We start from the raw sequence: 17,076 nt of genomic DNA, 5'->3' as shown, positions 1-17,076 counted from the left end.
ATTTGGCTTGGGTGGAAATAAAACCGTTCCTACACTTTTTACCATTTTGCCCTTCTATTTTTAGTATGAATAAAGAGTTGATTTTCTCATTTTTCACACCGAAAGAAAACACAATACTCTTTGAAAAACTCTTTCTTCCGTTTCCTTTTTAATTTTCTTAAACACTATGCTGATTTATCCTACTGTAATTTTTGTGAGAAGAACAATATCAATCGAACTCATCTTCCTTATTTGAATACATAAATATTAAAACACTGTATTAACCTTAAAGGAATACGTACACACAAACATTCTGAATATTAGCTATCTCTATTCTATTAATTCTGACACATACGTTATCTAAAATCTAGAAACTTGATTTGTCCCTACGTTAATATGTGGACTAAAAATTTTCAACTACGCTATTCAAGTGTGTTTCGTGTATGTATATAGAAATATTTAAAATTAAATAATAAATTAAGCTAAATAAGATAAATTGTGTAATTTAATTGAAAATCCATTCTTTGAATCGATCCACTCTAAAACAATAATAATAAGAATAAGCTGTGTCGCAACCAGCATTCATTTAGGTTTTGGTATAAGAAATAGACCAATAACTTTTGGCAGCAAATTGCAAAAATTCAAACCAATTTGCCAAGTCAAGTACAACGGAATATCATTTCCCAGAAACATTCACAACTTTTTAGCAAAAATTGCACATAAATCCAATGCCCGCCCATCATTTATGCCTTAAGAATTCCCAACCCCAAACAAAACATGCATGCTGCCATAACTTTGAAGCTGTAATTTCTTGCAGAAAAAGCAACAAACAGCCGTCTAAATTACATACATGTCAAAGGAAAAAATAATATTACTTTTGTAAAATTTGGAAAATTATATATTTATATTGTGTTTCTATATTATATCACATTTTAATTATTTCTAAAATATTTCATTTTTATATAAATTTTGATGTATTATTAATTGTTATAATAAGTTAAACAAAATGTTAAGGTGGTTTGTTGTATCAGTTCACACTATAAGTGATGTGAAAAGACGTTAAATATTTTGGATAATGTTTTAGTATAGTGATAATTAATAGTTGATCTTGGAAGAGAGTATATTTATAGAAAAATAAAAGAGTTTTTGAGTGGGTCTCTCGTAAAATGATGGTCTTTTTAGTAGAGTCTTAACTTAGATTCAGATTAATGTATGGCCTAAATGTATCTCAATGTGACATTTTCGAGATTAATGTGCTTGGAAAGTTAGAAAATTTGATGAAATTAAATTGATGTAATGAGGTTATGGTGAACCTTCTTATAGCATTACTATTTTTTTTTAATTGAAGCCTCTCATAATCAATCCTCTCTTTCTCTCATCTTCTCATGTTGTTAGTTTCCAATGTTTGGCTGATGGCTCATGCGTTATAGTCGGAGTGTATCCAGCTATATTTTCTACCCCAATTTCTGTGCATATGGTTTTACCTATTTTGGTTGGCAACTTACCCAGCGTTGGAGGATTGTGTTGCTCATCTGTGGCCTTTCTACTTGCGAGATAAAAGAAACAAACACAGAGAAAAGAAAGTAAAAAGACTTGGCCCAAAAGAGAAAAAATAGAGAACGCGCTTTTGTTTAGATTGATACAAGCGGCTGGCTGCTTTCCTTGCTGTTTGTCCATTGTCTTTTTCCTTGCAAAATGCTTATGCTAACACGTCACTCCAAATCTTCATTTATTAATTAATTTCCCCTTAGTAAACCTTAGTTGTCATACGCGGATTTTATGACTTTTCACTCTATTTCACATTTTCATTTTTGTCCCACTAAATTTAAAACGTGAAACTTTTATAATCATCCACATCTTTATTTTCTTATGACAAATTAGATTACATGGGAGTAGTAACCTTGGACCATCTAGTGGGTTGCATCTCTAAACTAAAACCATTTTGCTACATGCAAGTATAAATTTGTTGCATTAACTATATTTAAGACAATGAGAATATGTATATATACACAAAATTTCGCTATTAATTTATAAAATGATATGTAAATCTCATTTAATTAATAAAATATTTTTTTAAAAATTATAAATCAAATCAAAATTGTAAACTCGAAAATTTTTACTAAAAGAACAAGTGTGAGAAAAGATCGTAAAAGTATCATGGAGACCTATATATTAAGAGTTACGATGCATTTTATCTCATTTGTTTAAAAAAATATCAAATTAGTCTTATTTATTAAAAATTTCATTCATTTTTATTATTGAAATTATAATGTAGCAGATAGAATAACCGAATAATTACATTTGATGTGTTACGTGCATCTTATGCTAACATACAATAACTAATTTTTAAAAATAAAATGAAAGAATTTTTAACAAAATAATCATTTTACTCTGTGTATAGATTAATTTTTTTAATAAATAAGATAATTTACCTAGTTACGTATCTTTTGTTATTGCAAGGGGGAATACACTTTATTCTTTGCTTTTGGGGTGTCATTCTTACAAGGACAGGCCAGTGTTTCATGTGAAGGCATCATCTCTCTCTATCCTAGACTAGATATTGTAATAATATTTATTTTATTAATTTCTCTTCTTCTCCTTTGAAGTAATTTTTTAATTTCAAAATAGCCAACATTATTACATTAAAATAAGACTCTCTCTCATGTTCCAATATAAAAATAATAAGACTTTCAATTTTTTCAACATAAAATAAAAATAATAAAAATAATTAATTTACATGTCTTCTCTACTACACTTAATCATTGGTTTATATAAGCAAGAAAGCAAAGCATACTCAAAAAACAAAAGGCATTACCCAAAACCAAACCCGAAAGGCAAATCGAGCAAAGCAAGCAACGATAAAGCAAAAAGCTTAAAAAAGTTTAGCCAAAACTTCCCTTATCTCACAAAAAAAAAATGGAGGAATTCGATGAAGACATGACCCCATTTTGGCTCCGAACCACCGACAACAGCCGCCTCCGCCGCCGCCATCTCTTGTTCAATACCGGTATTATTATTATCCTCTTATTAGCCGTCGCATTCGCTTTTATCTTCATCATCATCCCTTCCTTCTTGTCTTTCACTTCCAAAATATTCAAGCCACAACTCGTTAAAAAATCATGGGATTCCCTCAACCTAGTCCTCGTACTTTTCGCCATTATCTGTGCTTTTCTTAGCAAAAGCAACGGCGACAATGATGCCAATGAGACCCCAACTTCTTCTTACCAAGATTACAAGTTTTCTTCGACACCGAGACATGTCGACCATCATGTTCGAAGCTCAACTCCAGGTCAATGGAGTTACGATCACGCATTGTCATCAGATCGGACGGCGTATAACTCGCTGCGGAGGATGAGAAGCAGCAGTTCATATCCAGATCTACGTCAGGAATCTACTTGGACAATGAACGGCGATGATCGGTGGAGGTTTTATGATGATACTGGGTTGTATAATTACCGGAGTAGGTCGAGGCGGGAGCATGATGAAGAACAAGTTTACTTAAATAACTTAAAGGATATAGCTGTCGATACTGTTCATCGTACGTCTCCGCAGCTAGTGTCAGTTCCACCACCTGCAGCAGCCGCAGCATCGCCTCCAACGCCGCCTCAGTCGCCTCCACCGCAGCCTCCTAAGGCTGTTAGAAGGAAACCTAAGCGGGCTTATGAAGATGTTCGACTTAGGGAGAGAAGTGAACGTAAGGAAGACGCGTACAGTGAGGTAACAAACAAGTATTCTCTTCCATCACCATCATCACCGCCGCCAACTAAGCCACCAGCTTCACCACCTCCACCTCCACCTCATCCACCGCCTCCACCTCCGCCGCCGCCTCCAATATCTGGGTCGGAAAAGAGAAGTAAGAAGAGTGAGAAAAAGAGAGGTGGAGTGACTAAAGAATTCTTAACTTCGTTAAGAAGAAAAAAGAAGAAGCAAAGGCAAAGAAGCGTGGAAAACCTTGATGAATTCTTCAACCTTGCAACACTTACTTTATATCCACCCCCATCGCCGCCGCCGCCGCCGCCGCCGCCACCTCCACCACTACCGTCGTTCTATAACATATTCTCTTCCAAGAAAAACAAAGCCAGAAAGCATCATTCAACCTCTCCACCTCCAACGCTGCCACCGTCAATGGAAGCGCGTGCATCGAAAAGAGAACCCAATAAACCACCTGTAACGACGATCCAGAAACCTCCTTTGCCAGTCAAGATAAGAAACGTCAACAATGTCGAAGAGAACGTCGAAAGTGGTAACGAATCGCCGTTCAATACAATCCCTCCGCCGCCACCCCTCCACCGTTTAAAATGCCGGCGTGGAAGTTCGAAGTACATGGTGATTTCGTCAGATTAAAAAGCATCAACAGTTCAAGGAGTGGGTCACCGGATTTGGATGATCCATTAAGCGGTGAATCGAGCCCTGCGGATGGAAATAAAACCGGACGTGTCGACGGCGGAGAATCGATGGCAGGCCCATTGTTTTGTCCAAGCCCAGATGTGAATACCAAAGCTGATCATTTCATTGCAAGGTTCAGGGCTGGTTTGAAGCTGGAGAAGATAAACTCTGTCAAAGGGAGGTCTAATCTCGGCCTTGATCCAGGCCCAAGCTCTGTGTAAGAAGCAGAACCTATGAGTCATTTAGTATTTTTTTTCCTGAAAATTTGTTGATTTGAGTTATTCATTCTCACCCTTACATACACAGAAGAAGCTAAATCACAGGATTCTTTTTCTTTTTTGTCATTTTTTCATTAAGTACGATTACAATGTATGTATTTATTCAAATTGTTGTAGGTGATTTTTTGTTGTTTCATGTATTAGATATTATTGTAAATTTGGGATTCTTTTTGGTGTGAAATAAAAGGCAATCAATCATATAATGTCTTTTCTTTGTTTGGATTTTGGATGTCGTTTGAACTTTTGCTGAAGAACAATAATCGAGGAATCAACGGACCGTGTTAATAGGCCACGGAAAAAAACAAATCAAAATGCCTAAACCAAGCAATATAAAGATTTAAAATGCCATTAAATTCAAATGGTAGAGATCCCTTCAAAATTGGTAAGCTTTGCTAAGATGTTATTGTTTTCTCTCCTCAAAGCTACAATCCTAATGAAAACAAAAATACATTGAAATAACAACAACAATAAAGCCTAAACACAGCAATATAAAGGCACAACATGAGCAAGTCTAATCATGCTCATATTAATCGGCTTAATGAGCTTTACTTGATAAATACTTGTTCAAAACATCCATTACCGACCCGAAATTCGGGTTTGCCAATCAAGTTAATGAGATTTACTTAATAAATACTTCTTCAAAACATCCATTACCGACCCGAAATCTGCAGTGACTTGCACAGGAGGGTTTGCCAATCTGCAAGCCATGTCCTTGATATTCTTAGAGTGATAATCAATCTTACTGTGTGTAAATTTCAACCCATGGGCTGTACTCACCACCACTGTCCTATCAGTAGGACCAATAACCCCACTTCTCCTAAGCTTATTCAGTGCAGTCAATGCCACCCCTGTATGTGGGCAAGTAAACATCCCAGTGGAATCAGCTTGTGCCATGGCATCCATTAACTCTTCCTCTTTCGCTTCCTCAACAATCCCATTTGAATTCTTCAAGGCATATACTGCTCTATCAATGGAAACTGGATCACCAATCTGGATGGCAGAGGCAAATGTTGTTTTCGCTTTCACAGGCTGAAAGTCTTTCCAACCAGACTTGAAATACAAATACAACGGATTCGCATTCGCAGCTTGGGCGCAGACCAACCTTGGAATCTTATCAACAAGTCCCAACTCTTTGCACATTGAAAATCCTTTGTAAAAAGCATAAATATTCCCAAGATTTCCACCGGGAACAATGACCCAATCTGGAACTTCCCAATCAAATTGCTGTAAAATCTCAATAGCAGCCGTTTTTTGTCCTTCAAGCCGCAAACTATTCAGGGAGTTCGCCAAATAAATCGGCAATTCAGCCGTTACTTCCCTAATCAACTGCATACATCCATCGAAATCAGTATCGATACTCAAAACAAATGCACCATTTGCAATGGGTTGAACAAGCTGAGCCATGGAAATCCTATTAGCAGGTAAAAATACAAGAGAAGGAATCCCAGCAGCAGCACAATAAGCAGATAATGCTGCTGATGTATCCCCTGTAGAAGCACAGCCAACTCCAACTACTGGTTTATTCATTTTCCTCAACCTATTAACTTGACTAACTAAAACAGTCATGCCCAAATCTTTAAAGCTACCCGTATGGCTAATCCCACAATGTTTCACCCATAAATCATTCATTCCTAAGAAGTCTTTGCCATACCTTTCAGCCCAGAAGAGGTTAGAGTTACCTTCAAAAGCAGAGATGATATCATCATCGTCGATTTCAGGTAATACCCATTCTTTTTTCGACCAGACACCGGAACCGAACGGCCAAGTAGTCTTTCCGACACGTGAGTCGAAGAGGTTTCGCCAGTAAGCGCCGTCGAAGTGTTTGAGGGCGGACATGTCGTGCTGGACGTCAAGGAGGGAGCCAGATTGAGATCGGTAAACGATCTCGTCGAGAGAGTAGGATTCATCGGAGGAGGCAGGATCGGTGATGGAGGTGAACGGGACATATTTAGCGGAGAAGCGAGGGTGGTTGGTGGTGACGGTGGCGGCGTTGTGGAGACGAGCTTCTTCGCGGATGTTGTGATGGGGCCTGTGGGATGGGAGTTGAGGCTTTGTCGACGGTGGTGATGGAGAGGTTTTGGGGAGATCGGAAGTGGAGGCTTTGATGAAATGAAGCGTGGGTTTAGGCGCAATATGGGCGGAGGGCAAAAACGAAAAAGCCGCCATCGGGGAGGAAATGGTTGGTGGGGAGTCTCGCGAGATCTAAGTGAGTGAGGGGCTTTTCACAACTCCGTCTTTTAAACAACGAAAAGTTGAGGCTTACGGCGGATTATTCATTTATTATATTATATTATCATTGGGCAATTTACACAAAAAGACCCTTTTTTGAAAAATTACCGAAATGGGCCCATTATTTAATTATTTACCGGAATAGTCTATTTTCCGTCAAATCGCGTCCACGTTTCATGCCACGTAGCGCGTTCCGGGGGACGCAATTTTTCCGTTTTTCTCACGTTAGGTTTTTTTGGCTTTTAAGGTTTAGGGTTCAGGTTTTTTAGGGTTTTTAAGTCCTGGAAGAAATAATTTCGAGTTAACGTTTCTGATCAAATAGTATAAAATCGCTTCTAGCTGGATGCTATTTGAGAAGAATTTGTGAAATCACGCCCTCGTGGACACGCTTTTGCTACAGTAGGTCATGGAAGAAATAATTTTTTTTGACGTTTCTGAGGAAATAGTATAAAATCGCATCTAGCTGGATGCTATTTGGGAAGAATTTGTGAAATCGCGCCCTCGTGGTCACGATTTTGCTACTGTTGGTCATGGAAGAAATAATTTTTTTTAACGTTTCTGAGCAAATAGTATAAATCGCTTCTAGTAGGACGCTATTTGAGAAGAATTTGTGAAATCGCGCCCTCGTGGACGCGCTTTTGCTACAGTAGCATGTTTGGGCTGAGGCTATAAATTAGGCAGAAAATATTCTCAGAATGCATAAGTCACAGCAGAAACAATTTAGAGAGGCTAAGAAGGTTAGAGTTTCAAATATGAGTGAACGTATTAGTGTTGTTATTTACTACGATGGTGAGGTTTGTCACACCGAGAATGGTGTTATTTTTTTCAGAGAATACGGTGCGACTGGTTTTTAACCAGAACATAGATTTAACAAAACTTTGTAAAAGAATTAGGCGTAAAATTTTCGGAACGACGCCAACGAAAGTTCTGTCTATTACATACCGATTTTGTTCTTCTGCTGATCCGGTGACTTATGACTCGTTCGACATAAAAGGTGCTCGTAACTTGGAGGCAATGGTGCAGACTCATCTTGCTAGTTGAGCACCTTATATTGAGTTATATGTACAATTTACATCGCCAAATGATGTACTTGCGACCGGTGTTCGAGATGTATACACGACCCCTGGCCGACACTCGGTTAACGGGTTACAAAATACAGAACAACCCATGTTTGGTAGCGGTGTCGAATGCACATCCCCTGCAAGACACTCTGTCTATAGATGGGACATATATGTCGGTGGCTCGATGTTTGATGCTGGAAATATGTACTGGGGAACGGCATCAAGTTCTAGTGGGTGGCAATCTAAATCCAATTGGGGACTTTATCAAATGCCCAGAAAAAGGGATGATGTACTCCCTACGACGTCAACCGGTGAGGGGACCTCATACGCTGCAGATGATTGTGGATTAGAAGATGACTCCAATGTGGATCCACCTCGAGAGCCCGAGCTAGATGGTGCAGAAGTTGACTTATTTTCTGAACCGGAGCCTATTCCAATAAAACTTGAATATGCTGAAAGGAGTTCAGATGAAGAAGAAAATCCACGATTCAGAGCATACTCACCTCCAGCCCACATGCATAATGTTGATCTGTCTGTAGATAATGCGTTAGAGTTTCTATATCTACCACACCGGTTGTGTGATCGTACAAGTTCGGGGGTAGATTTCGGTGAATTTGAAGTTGGTAATCAGTTTACCAACAATGATAGTTTTATTGGTGCTTTGAAACAACATAGCATCAAAAACGGTGTTAACTACCACGTCGTTAAATCCAAATCTGATAAGTTTGAGGCGAAGTGTGCGGTCAAAGAAGGCACACGTTCATGGAAAATCTACGCCTCGTTAAGGAAAAGGACAGGGTTATAGGAGATTAAAAAGTAAAAAGGTCCACATACATGTGCTGCAGGTACAATATTGACGGTTTCTGAATAATACTTTTATTATGCAATTTTACATTATTTAATGTACTCGGTTTATAGGTGTTTCACAAGATCATCCCAAGATGGATTCAGCTATGTTAGCTAGCTTGATACTGCCCACGGTTAAAGCAGATCCCAAGACTTCAGTGTTGGTGTTAATTGCCAATATTCGTAGCCAAATGGGGTACACGCCCTCTTACCGTAAACATTTGTTTTGGACCTTTAAACAATGTCGAGACGTATTTCCATACTGCAAGCCGTTGGTACAAATTGACGGTACCTTTATATTCGGTAAGTATACTCATCGGCTATTGCTTGCAATGTCACAGGATGACAGTGGGAGAACCAATTGCATTTGCAATAACACTGGGGGAGTCGTCTGATGATTGAGATTTCTTTCTCTCTAGGTTAAGGAGGCATGTGTGCCTCCAACCTGATATATGTGTTATTTCAGATCGGGCGCCAGTATACTAGCTGCATTTGATCATCAGGGAAGCTTATGGCAGCGCGCACACCATAGATATTGCCTAAGACACGTTGCTTCAAACTACTACAGGCAATATCCATCTAAGAGCAAATGACGAAAAGTGACCAACATGGGTATTTAGTTTATATCTGTGTTATTTCGTTTGTCAATTTGAATTAGTTTTATTGGTAGAAGTGGTATAAATTATTCGTTATGATCTTATATTTGTAGGGTATGAAATAAATAAAGACCGTTTTCACAAGATGTTGGCAATTTTACGTTCAATTAATGGAGAAGGGGCAGACTACCTTTGTAACATACGTTTCGAACAGTGGGCACAAGCATACGACGGCGGCCTACGATATGACCATATGACGTCGAACCTGGCTGAATGCATAAATTCTGTTCTTAAAGGAATGTGCCATCTACCAATAACATCGGTTGTACGAGAGACATATTTTCGTTTACGGTGTTATTTCCAAAGCGAGTAGCAAGTTATGCAGGCTAGATGCAGGAAGGCCATGTATGATGCAGTAAGGTAGTTCAATAAATTAAAAAGGCCAATGCGAGGGCAAACACCATGCACACAGTGTGTCACGATCGAGACAATTTATGGTTTTGCGTGACAGAGTTTGACAGACTGCACCAATGTGTTGTTGGTGGACAATATCGTGTACACTTGTGAAATATGACTTGTGACTGTGGGATGTTTGATGCACTTCGTTATCCATGCGTTCATGTTATTACAGCTTGTCAGAATCTTTGTTTGGATCCGATGAGCTATGTGGACGAAGTGTACAAATTAGAAAACACGTACAGCGTCTGGAGACACGTTTTCCCACCGGTCCAAGATGAACGTAAGTGGCAACCCGTATCTCTTGCTCCTTTTAAGTTGTTACCGGATAGAGAATTACATCGTAAACCAAAGGGTCGACCTTGCTCTACTAGAATACATAATAATATGGATATCTGAGAAACAGTCAGTCAACAGAAGTTGTGCAGATGGTGTAGGAATCCAGGCCATACAAGTCGATCATGCCCTAATCGGAATAGTTGAATGTAATTGTAAATAAATTATATTTTTTTCAATTATTTGTACAAATTAATTAAGCTCATGTTATTACATCAAATAAACTTCTATTTTATTATATCAAATAATATCAAAATAACTCAAAAAAATTTCTATTTTATTACATCAAATAAACTTCTATTTTATTACATCAAATAATATCAAAATAACTCAAAAAAATTTTATTTTATTACATCAAATAAACTTCTATTTTAGTACATAAAATAATATCAAAATATTTAAAATATTTTTACAAATAAATTTAAATACGGCAATCAATGTCTATGCTCGGGGGATTCAGTGCCACATGGCCGCCGTCGACGGTTATGCGCTGGATTCCTCATTTCTCTAGCTTCTGGCGGCGATTGTTGTTCTTTCGGCGAGGATTCTGGTTCTTTCGGTACGGCGGATGGTTTTCGGACTTGAGATAATGATCCATCTTCAAAAAATAGTGTATGTTAAGGTGTTTGCATCACGAACGGCGACGGTGTTTGAAACCCATACGTTGGTGGGGATTGGTAAAAAGGAGAGCTCCCCGATAGCCCCTCTTGCGATCTCTCGTGCGCCGCTGGCCTATACATCGGCGGTCCACTCGGCATAACAGGAAATGAAGTTGAACTGGGCATTTGGCTCCAACCTGCCATAAGACTCAAAAAAGGATACATATAAGGGTTAGGATACATATAAAGACTAAGAAATGCACCTGGCATCATCTGAATAGGCGATTGCGTGGGTATCATCAGCTGAACTGCTGTGTTGGGTGACAGTGTCGGTGCTCTCGTTGGGCCTGGTGACTTCATGGCTGCTAATGATGAGCCGGATGAATGTCTGGGCCTCGTTGAGGGGCTGCATTCGTCGTATTGTCGTCTTGGATTTAGAGGCCCGTGCCTTTCCCTTTCAACACGTATTTGCCGCTGTCTCTCCTCTGGCGTCAGTAAATACGGCTTGCCATGGGTTCTAAACCATGGCATGTATTCTGGAATGCACGCTAACTCCGGAACGATGGTTGGTTCCCGAGTAGGTATATATTCATACCGATCTTCCCACATTTCTATGTACTCAGACCAGTATCTCAGTAAATTAGTATTCAATTGTCGAAGTTCGACTTTGTGTTGATCGTCAAACACCTCAGGATCCACGAAAATTGGTTGTCTACATCCAAACTGTCATAGCACTCTGTCTGACTGGTGCAGCTCCACGGTTGCGTAGTTGATCAACATGACTTTCATGTGCCAAGCTTGTGGATTTTGTAAGAATTGTTCCGGAATTATTGCCCGAATTACCGGATCCTCGTATGGTTTCCATTGAAACTATATGAACATGATAGAAATATTAGTTATATACATAATACTAAATACCAATCGACTAGCGCATGTATGAAAATATCTATTTTATTTAATACTTACTAGTGCTTCCGACTGTTGGTCCAATAGAAGTCGTATATCTTTAAGAGAGGTAGGTAATCGAGCATTACTTGCCGGATGGTTCCAATTAATTAAATAAATTTTTAGCATACTTTTATTTTTAAAAATCTATATAATAATTGTAAAATCTAATATAAAATTTACCTCGTTATGAGTGTGAATGTATATGGGTGGTCCACTCGAGGACGTAAAAATGGAAAGCGAAACCGTGCCCATGACTGCAGTAGTGACAGGCAACCTCTGATTTTTGCTCTCATCGGTCGCGTCGCCTCGCACATCTCCCGATATAACGTTGCCAAGACGGCAGACCCCCAACTCAATTCACCGGCTGCTCTAAAATCAACGAGTTTCAGCAGTCATCTTAGATGTACGTAGCTCCGTAACGTGTCAAGGATCAGATAACCTCTAATTAATTAAAGAATGTATGCCCGAGCATATCAGATTCTTTCAATTTCGGTTGAATCTTCATCCGAATCAGGGAATGTGTCACGTAACTAGCCCATCTCGATCTTACCTCCCTCAATTTTCTCCGAAATAGCGCCCAAAAGCTCGTAGCACACTGCCCCTCAATTGCTAGATTGGGCAGACCCGGTGATTAGGTACCCGTCCACCGATAATCCCAATTGCAGACTCACATCTTCTAGAGTGATAGTGCACTCTCCACATGAAAGATGGAATGTGTGCGTCTCGGGTCTCCACCTCTCGATCAACGCACTAATTAGTTTCGGGTCCATTTTGCATCCCCGGTATACCGTCGCCACGTGCCAAAAACTCGCTTCCCACAGGTAGTTCTCTACCAACGGTGATAGAGGAACATGCATATTCCGGATATTGCATTCCAATACCCGATCTACAGACTTTTATAACAAATAATAAGTTAATAATTATCTAAAAATGTATAAATAAAAATTCTTAAATAATATTTAAAAATTATATTTAACACTTACCATTTTCATTTGTTCCACCGATATGTGATGATTATCAGGACGAGTCAATTCTTCGGCCATTGCTGAAATCATACAAAATTTTACTGTATAAAAAATTTTAAAAAAATATTTTTTTAAATTATTTAAAAATAGAAATTTAAGAGAAATTTAAGAAGAATTTGAGAGCAAATTGAAATTAAATATGGATTTGAGAGAAATTTTGAAGGAAATTGAGAGGAATTTTGAGAGATGATTAGTTTGTGAAAAAAAAGGGTGAGAGGTATTTATAGTTTTTTTTTTACCGTTGGGGGGCAACGGTCAAATTTTTTACCGTTGCAGTACTGTTCTTGCATGGGACAAATCGCGGACAAGATTTGCTGCCACGTTAGCAAAGCACACTGACGTGGCCGCGATTTGCTGGCGCGTCCCCTGACATCGCGCTGACGTGGATGCGATTTACCGAAAAATGGACCATTCCGGTAAATAATTAAATAATGGGCCCATTTCGGTAATTTTTCAAAAAAAGGCTTATATTGGTAAATTGCCCATTATTATTATTATTATTATTATTTTAAAAGAAAAGTTAAAATAACAAAAAGAATGTTGTAGTTGGCATTGATTTCATTTAATTATATTTTTTTCTAAAATATGTATTATTTGTGTTTAAATTTGACTTATAATTATATTTGTAAAAACTAATTAAAAGATATTGATTTGTCTAGGATTTATGCGTTAAAAACAATTACTCATTTTTTATATTTATTTTGATATATTCTTTTATCTTTTAATTTATATTTAGTTAAATATTTAACATAAATAGTTTTTTATTTGAAATGAATTAGGCCATATTTGATAACTTGTTGAAAATTTATATCAACTACATATTAATTGTTCGATGATTTAATTTTTATACACATTTAATAATTCATGATAAAACTTATCTGGTAAAATTTTAAGTGTGAAAAATGATAAGGTGCTATATGAAGAATATTTTGAATTTAATATGTTTTTATTTAAAATACTCTTAATGTATTTCTATAAAACTTCTATTTATAGTTAAGTTTCCTTGAAACTAACGATTGAGATTGAATTACATCAACAATTGAGATTGAAGTCTATATACAACTGAAATGATTAAAAGATTCACTCAAAACTTTAAAATTACAAAATCAAATATTATTAGATTAGATATATTCTAATATTAGTTTTCCTATTCATCGTGGTTGTTCTAAATTCCATCTGCTTCATTTGACCACTAAGAATTAAATATATGGATTTTTTCACATATTTCACAAATGAGACCATTGCGTAATTTTCATTGGTTTTATTGGCCGCCGTGATATTAAGATGAAGTTGACTGATTGGTGGATCTGCAATAAATTCATTCCCACCTAAAGCAATTTACACTACAGGCATCTCTCAGCATCACCAATACATCCCAGATGCTCTACTTCGGGTGTTGAGGACTTTGCTCATAATTTTTTGGACTGCTGAAATTTCTCCCTTCTGGCAGTACACTGGTATCTCATTGCAAGAGGGCACACCTTGCATCACAATTTCACTAGTGAGTTATGCAATGCGGGCAACTCATTGGGAGCAAATCTCTTTCCTTGTGTCGTGTTCGAAATAAATCAGTGCATGAACATGTGACTTCTACAACAACCCAGATTGCTTATCAATACTCACATTCGAGAATAGGAGTCTCTTTGCCTATTCCGCGCGCTACAGTGATTACACGCTTATTCTACTGTTTGGTTCACCATTTACTATTCCACCGTTTTGCTGTTACTTGTTTATTCCCTCAGCAGCTGTAATAGGTATTCAGGGGTGGGGGCAACGAATTGGTATTCACCGTTTACTGATTTCTTTTCCCCAAAGTTTTGAGACCAAAATATCCTGCTTTATTCTCCCCAAAAAGTTTGCTCTAGATTTCATATCCCCAAATCAAGCATCGATTCACCTTCATCTTCCAAAGGTCAGTTTTCAAAATTCTTGCAGTTCTCGGGTAAGACTAGTTCAGTTTTGTTTAGGGTTTTTACAATTTCTTCTTCTTCCGCTTCTTGCAGCGACTGACAAACAATAGAGGGAATGGAGGTAATCTTTTTTTTTAGTCATCAAGCTTCATCCTCTCCGTCGTTTCCCTTCCATTGATTGCAGAAGTAATCTTTTTACTTTATTGTGGTTTGGTTTTGTGCATCCTTGATCCTAACCCACTGCATGAAAAAGTGTTTAGGATCTCTGGGGTTTTCACAATAATGTACGGTGATCCGCAACAGCAACAGCAGTAGCAGAACCAGCCGCACCCGCAAGCTGGGGAGTTTCAGAGAGGTCTTCTACCTCCGCAAATGATGCGGCAGCCATCTGCTTCTTCCACTACTCTTAACTCGGAGTACCACCACCCTGGTGCTCCTCCTCCTCAGATGCCGCCTTATGACGGTAGGGTAATTATCTCTGTTTCTTTTGGTTCGAATTGGTGAGTATTGTAATAATTCTATCGAAAAATAGTTACTTGGTTCTTAAAATTCAATGTTCAAGTTGGTTCATACTAAGGCACTTCTAGATATTAGTAGAACACCCGGGGGGACTGCGCTTAAGGTTGAGAGGCTTCGCGCCTAGGTTTATGGTTGGTTTATAGATTCTTCTGGAAGGTATATTTGCTGCTGGAATTCTAACAAACAAGTTCTTTAGGCTTCAATTAATTTTTGCTTTTGTATAACTTTGTCTGCTTAGTTAATAATGGGGATATTTGATGTTCTTATACTACATGCTTTTATTGTAGTTTGCTTCTATTGGCTCTAAGCCTTATGTATTTTCACTCTGATGTTCATTTTCTACCATGAGCTTTATCTTTTGGTAACCCTTCTAGGTCTATGGCTACTCTCAACTGCCTGTTTAGATGAGTTACAATTCAGAGAAGTTAGGCTATCTAAATTTTAGTTCTGACAAAATTATTTTATTTTTTCTATTAAATACTTCTTTCAGCTCATGGTGACAATTTTACTGCGAAAAGAATGAGAAAGCTGACCCAAATGAGAGCTGTTGATTATACTAGTACTGTTGTGCGATATATGCAGGTATTTTTTTCCTGTTTAGTTGTTTTCATAAGCGTTTTTTTTCTATATCTTTCTATAAGTTGTTGCATGGTCAGATTGGTGAACCTGATTAACATGGATGCCTATGTTTGTTCTTAGATGGCTTAAATGTCTCTTCATTATTGTGGTTGTTGGCCTTCTTTTTATCAATACGGGCATTGATTTCTCTATCATAGAAATCAGTTTGCTTTTTTTCTTCTGTAGCCTTTTGCTCAAGTTTATTATTCAATGTACTTGGCTGCTGTATTTTAAAGTTTATAAAGCTCTGTAGCACTATTATAGCCATAATTGTATCTTTATGATAGCTTAACTTATGGAGTTGTGTTTCAGATTGCTGCTGGAAAATCCATTAATATAGAGGCAAAATGACTTGGTCTTGCTTGCCATTGATGTATGGTGTTAAGATGTTCTTTTTTTGCTTCATGGGAAAAATATTAAGTTGATGTCTTTTTATGTCATATTTTTCCTAGTTGCTAAGAATTGCTCCTCTTTATCATAGTTTGGACCAATGCCAATTGACTTTGTGTTCATCAGTATTCAGTTCATGATTCATGAGTAGAAGTGTAGAACCTATCATTACACCCATAATCCTTGCTCATGCTTAGGGGTGTAATGGTTTATATCATTGGGAAGAATGTGAGAAGGTGTTTATTTTGTTTAAATACATGTTCTCCTATATTGATATTAAACGCAATTTTTTCCCTTTTGAATCTCAAATGATGTTGACGTCCTTATATCTAATAGCAGTGGTTTTGCAGATTCGAATGTCACAGTGGGATTCACGGGACAGGACAACATTGCAGATTCGAATGTTCTAACTTTTTTATGTTGTAAAACTGTATAACATATGTATTATGACATAGAATTTCATGAATTTCATGTAACTTTTTGTTAATATATGAATATTATGTTTATGCAAAATGTAATTCTCAAGTTATTTATTACTGTTAATATTTTTTTTATTGTAGAATAATTAAATTATTTGTTTCACTAATGATATTTTAACACATTAAATATGTATTGTAGTTTAAAAATAATAAAGTAGATTATATATTATTTTTATAGTATTATATATTATGATTTTACTAAATTCATATAAGAATAATTATATTAAGAATTTTATTAAATTATATATTTTTATTAAATTATATTTAATAATTATTATTTTAAATTATATTTTACAGTATTATATATTATGATTTTAGTAAATTCATATAAGAATATTTAATATTAAAAATTTTATTAAATTATATATTTTTATTAAATTATATTTAATAATAATTATTTTAAATTATATTTTATAATATT

The 17,076-nt window shown here is 36.9% G+C and overlaps 2 protein-coding genes and 1 long non-coding RNA gene across 4 annotated transcripts; 2 read left to right on the top strand and 1 right to left on the bottom strand.

Moving 5' to 3' along the window:
* Positions 1 to 2,688: 2,688 nt before the first annotated feature.
* On the top strand, positions 2,689 to 4,850 carry LOC107916402 (serine/arginine repetitive matrix protein 1-like). Its single transcript, XM_016845683.2, has one exon. It carries the CDS (start codon positions 2,896 to 2,898, stop codon positions 4,321 to 4,323), a length of 1,428 nt encoding a protein of 475 aa, XP_016701172.2. The 5' UTR covers positions 2,689 to 2,895; the 3' UTR covers positions 4,324 to 4,850.
* A 123-nt stretch (positions 4,851 to 4,973) lies between these two features.
* Positions 4,974 to 6,899, bottom strand: LOC107916403 (threonine synthase, chloroplastic). Its single transcript, XM_016845684.2, has one exon. The coding sequence runs from the start codon at positions 6,807 to 6,809 to the stop codon at positions 5,253 to 5,255; it is 1,557 nt and encodes a 518-aa protein (XP_016701173.2). The 5' UTR covers positions 6,810 to 6,899; the 3' UTR covers positions 4,974 to 5,252.
* A 7,073-nt stretch (positions 6,900 to 13,972) lies between these two features.
* LOC107916404 (uncharacterized) lies at positions 13,973 to 16,689 on the top strand. Of its 2 annotated transcripts, none has more exons than XR_001689483.2 (5): positions 13,973 to 14,651; positions 14,743 to 14,770; positions 14,910 to 15,112; positions 15,659 to 15,750; positions 16,527 to 16,689. It is a non-coding gene; the product is annotated as an uncharacterized lncRNA (long non-coding RNA). The 2 variants fall into 2 exon arrangements; XR_001689482.2 differs by having other exon boundaries at positions 14,041 to 14,651; positions 14,903 to 15,112.
* The last annotated feature ends 387 nt before the right edge of the window (positions 16,690 to 17,076 follow it).

The sequence above is a fragment of the Gossypium hirsutum genome, chromosome D10 (genome assembly GCF_007990345.1).
Source record: "Gossypium hirsutum isolate 1008001.06 chromosome D10, Gossypium_hirsutum_v2.1, whole genome shotgun sequence".
In the NCBI taxonomy this organism is placed as follows: domain Eukaryota; kingdom Viridiplantae; phylum Streptophyta; class Magnoliopsida; order Malvales; family Malvaceae; genus Gossypium; species Gossypium hirsutum.
Note: the sequence above shows the minus strand (reverse complement) of the source record. Positions and strands in the feature narration are given on the sequence as shown.

What these genes read in the sequence shown, in the direction of transcription:
- LOC107916403 (XM_016845684.2), bottom strand. Translation starts at nt 6,809, where the DNA reads ATGGCGGCTTTTTCGTTTTTGCCCTCCGCCCATATTGCGCCTAAACCC.
- LOC107916402 (XM_016845683.2), top strand. Translation starts at nt 2,896, where the DNA reads ATGGAGGAATTCGATGAAGACATGACCCCATTTTGGCTCCGAACCACC.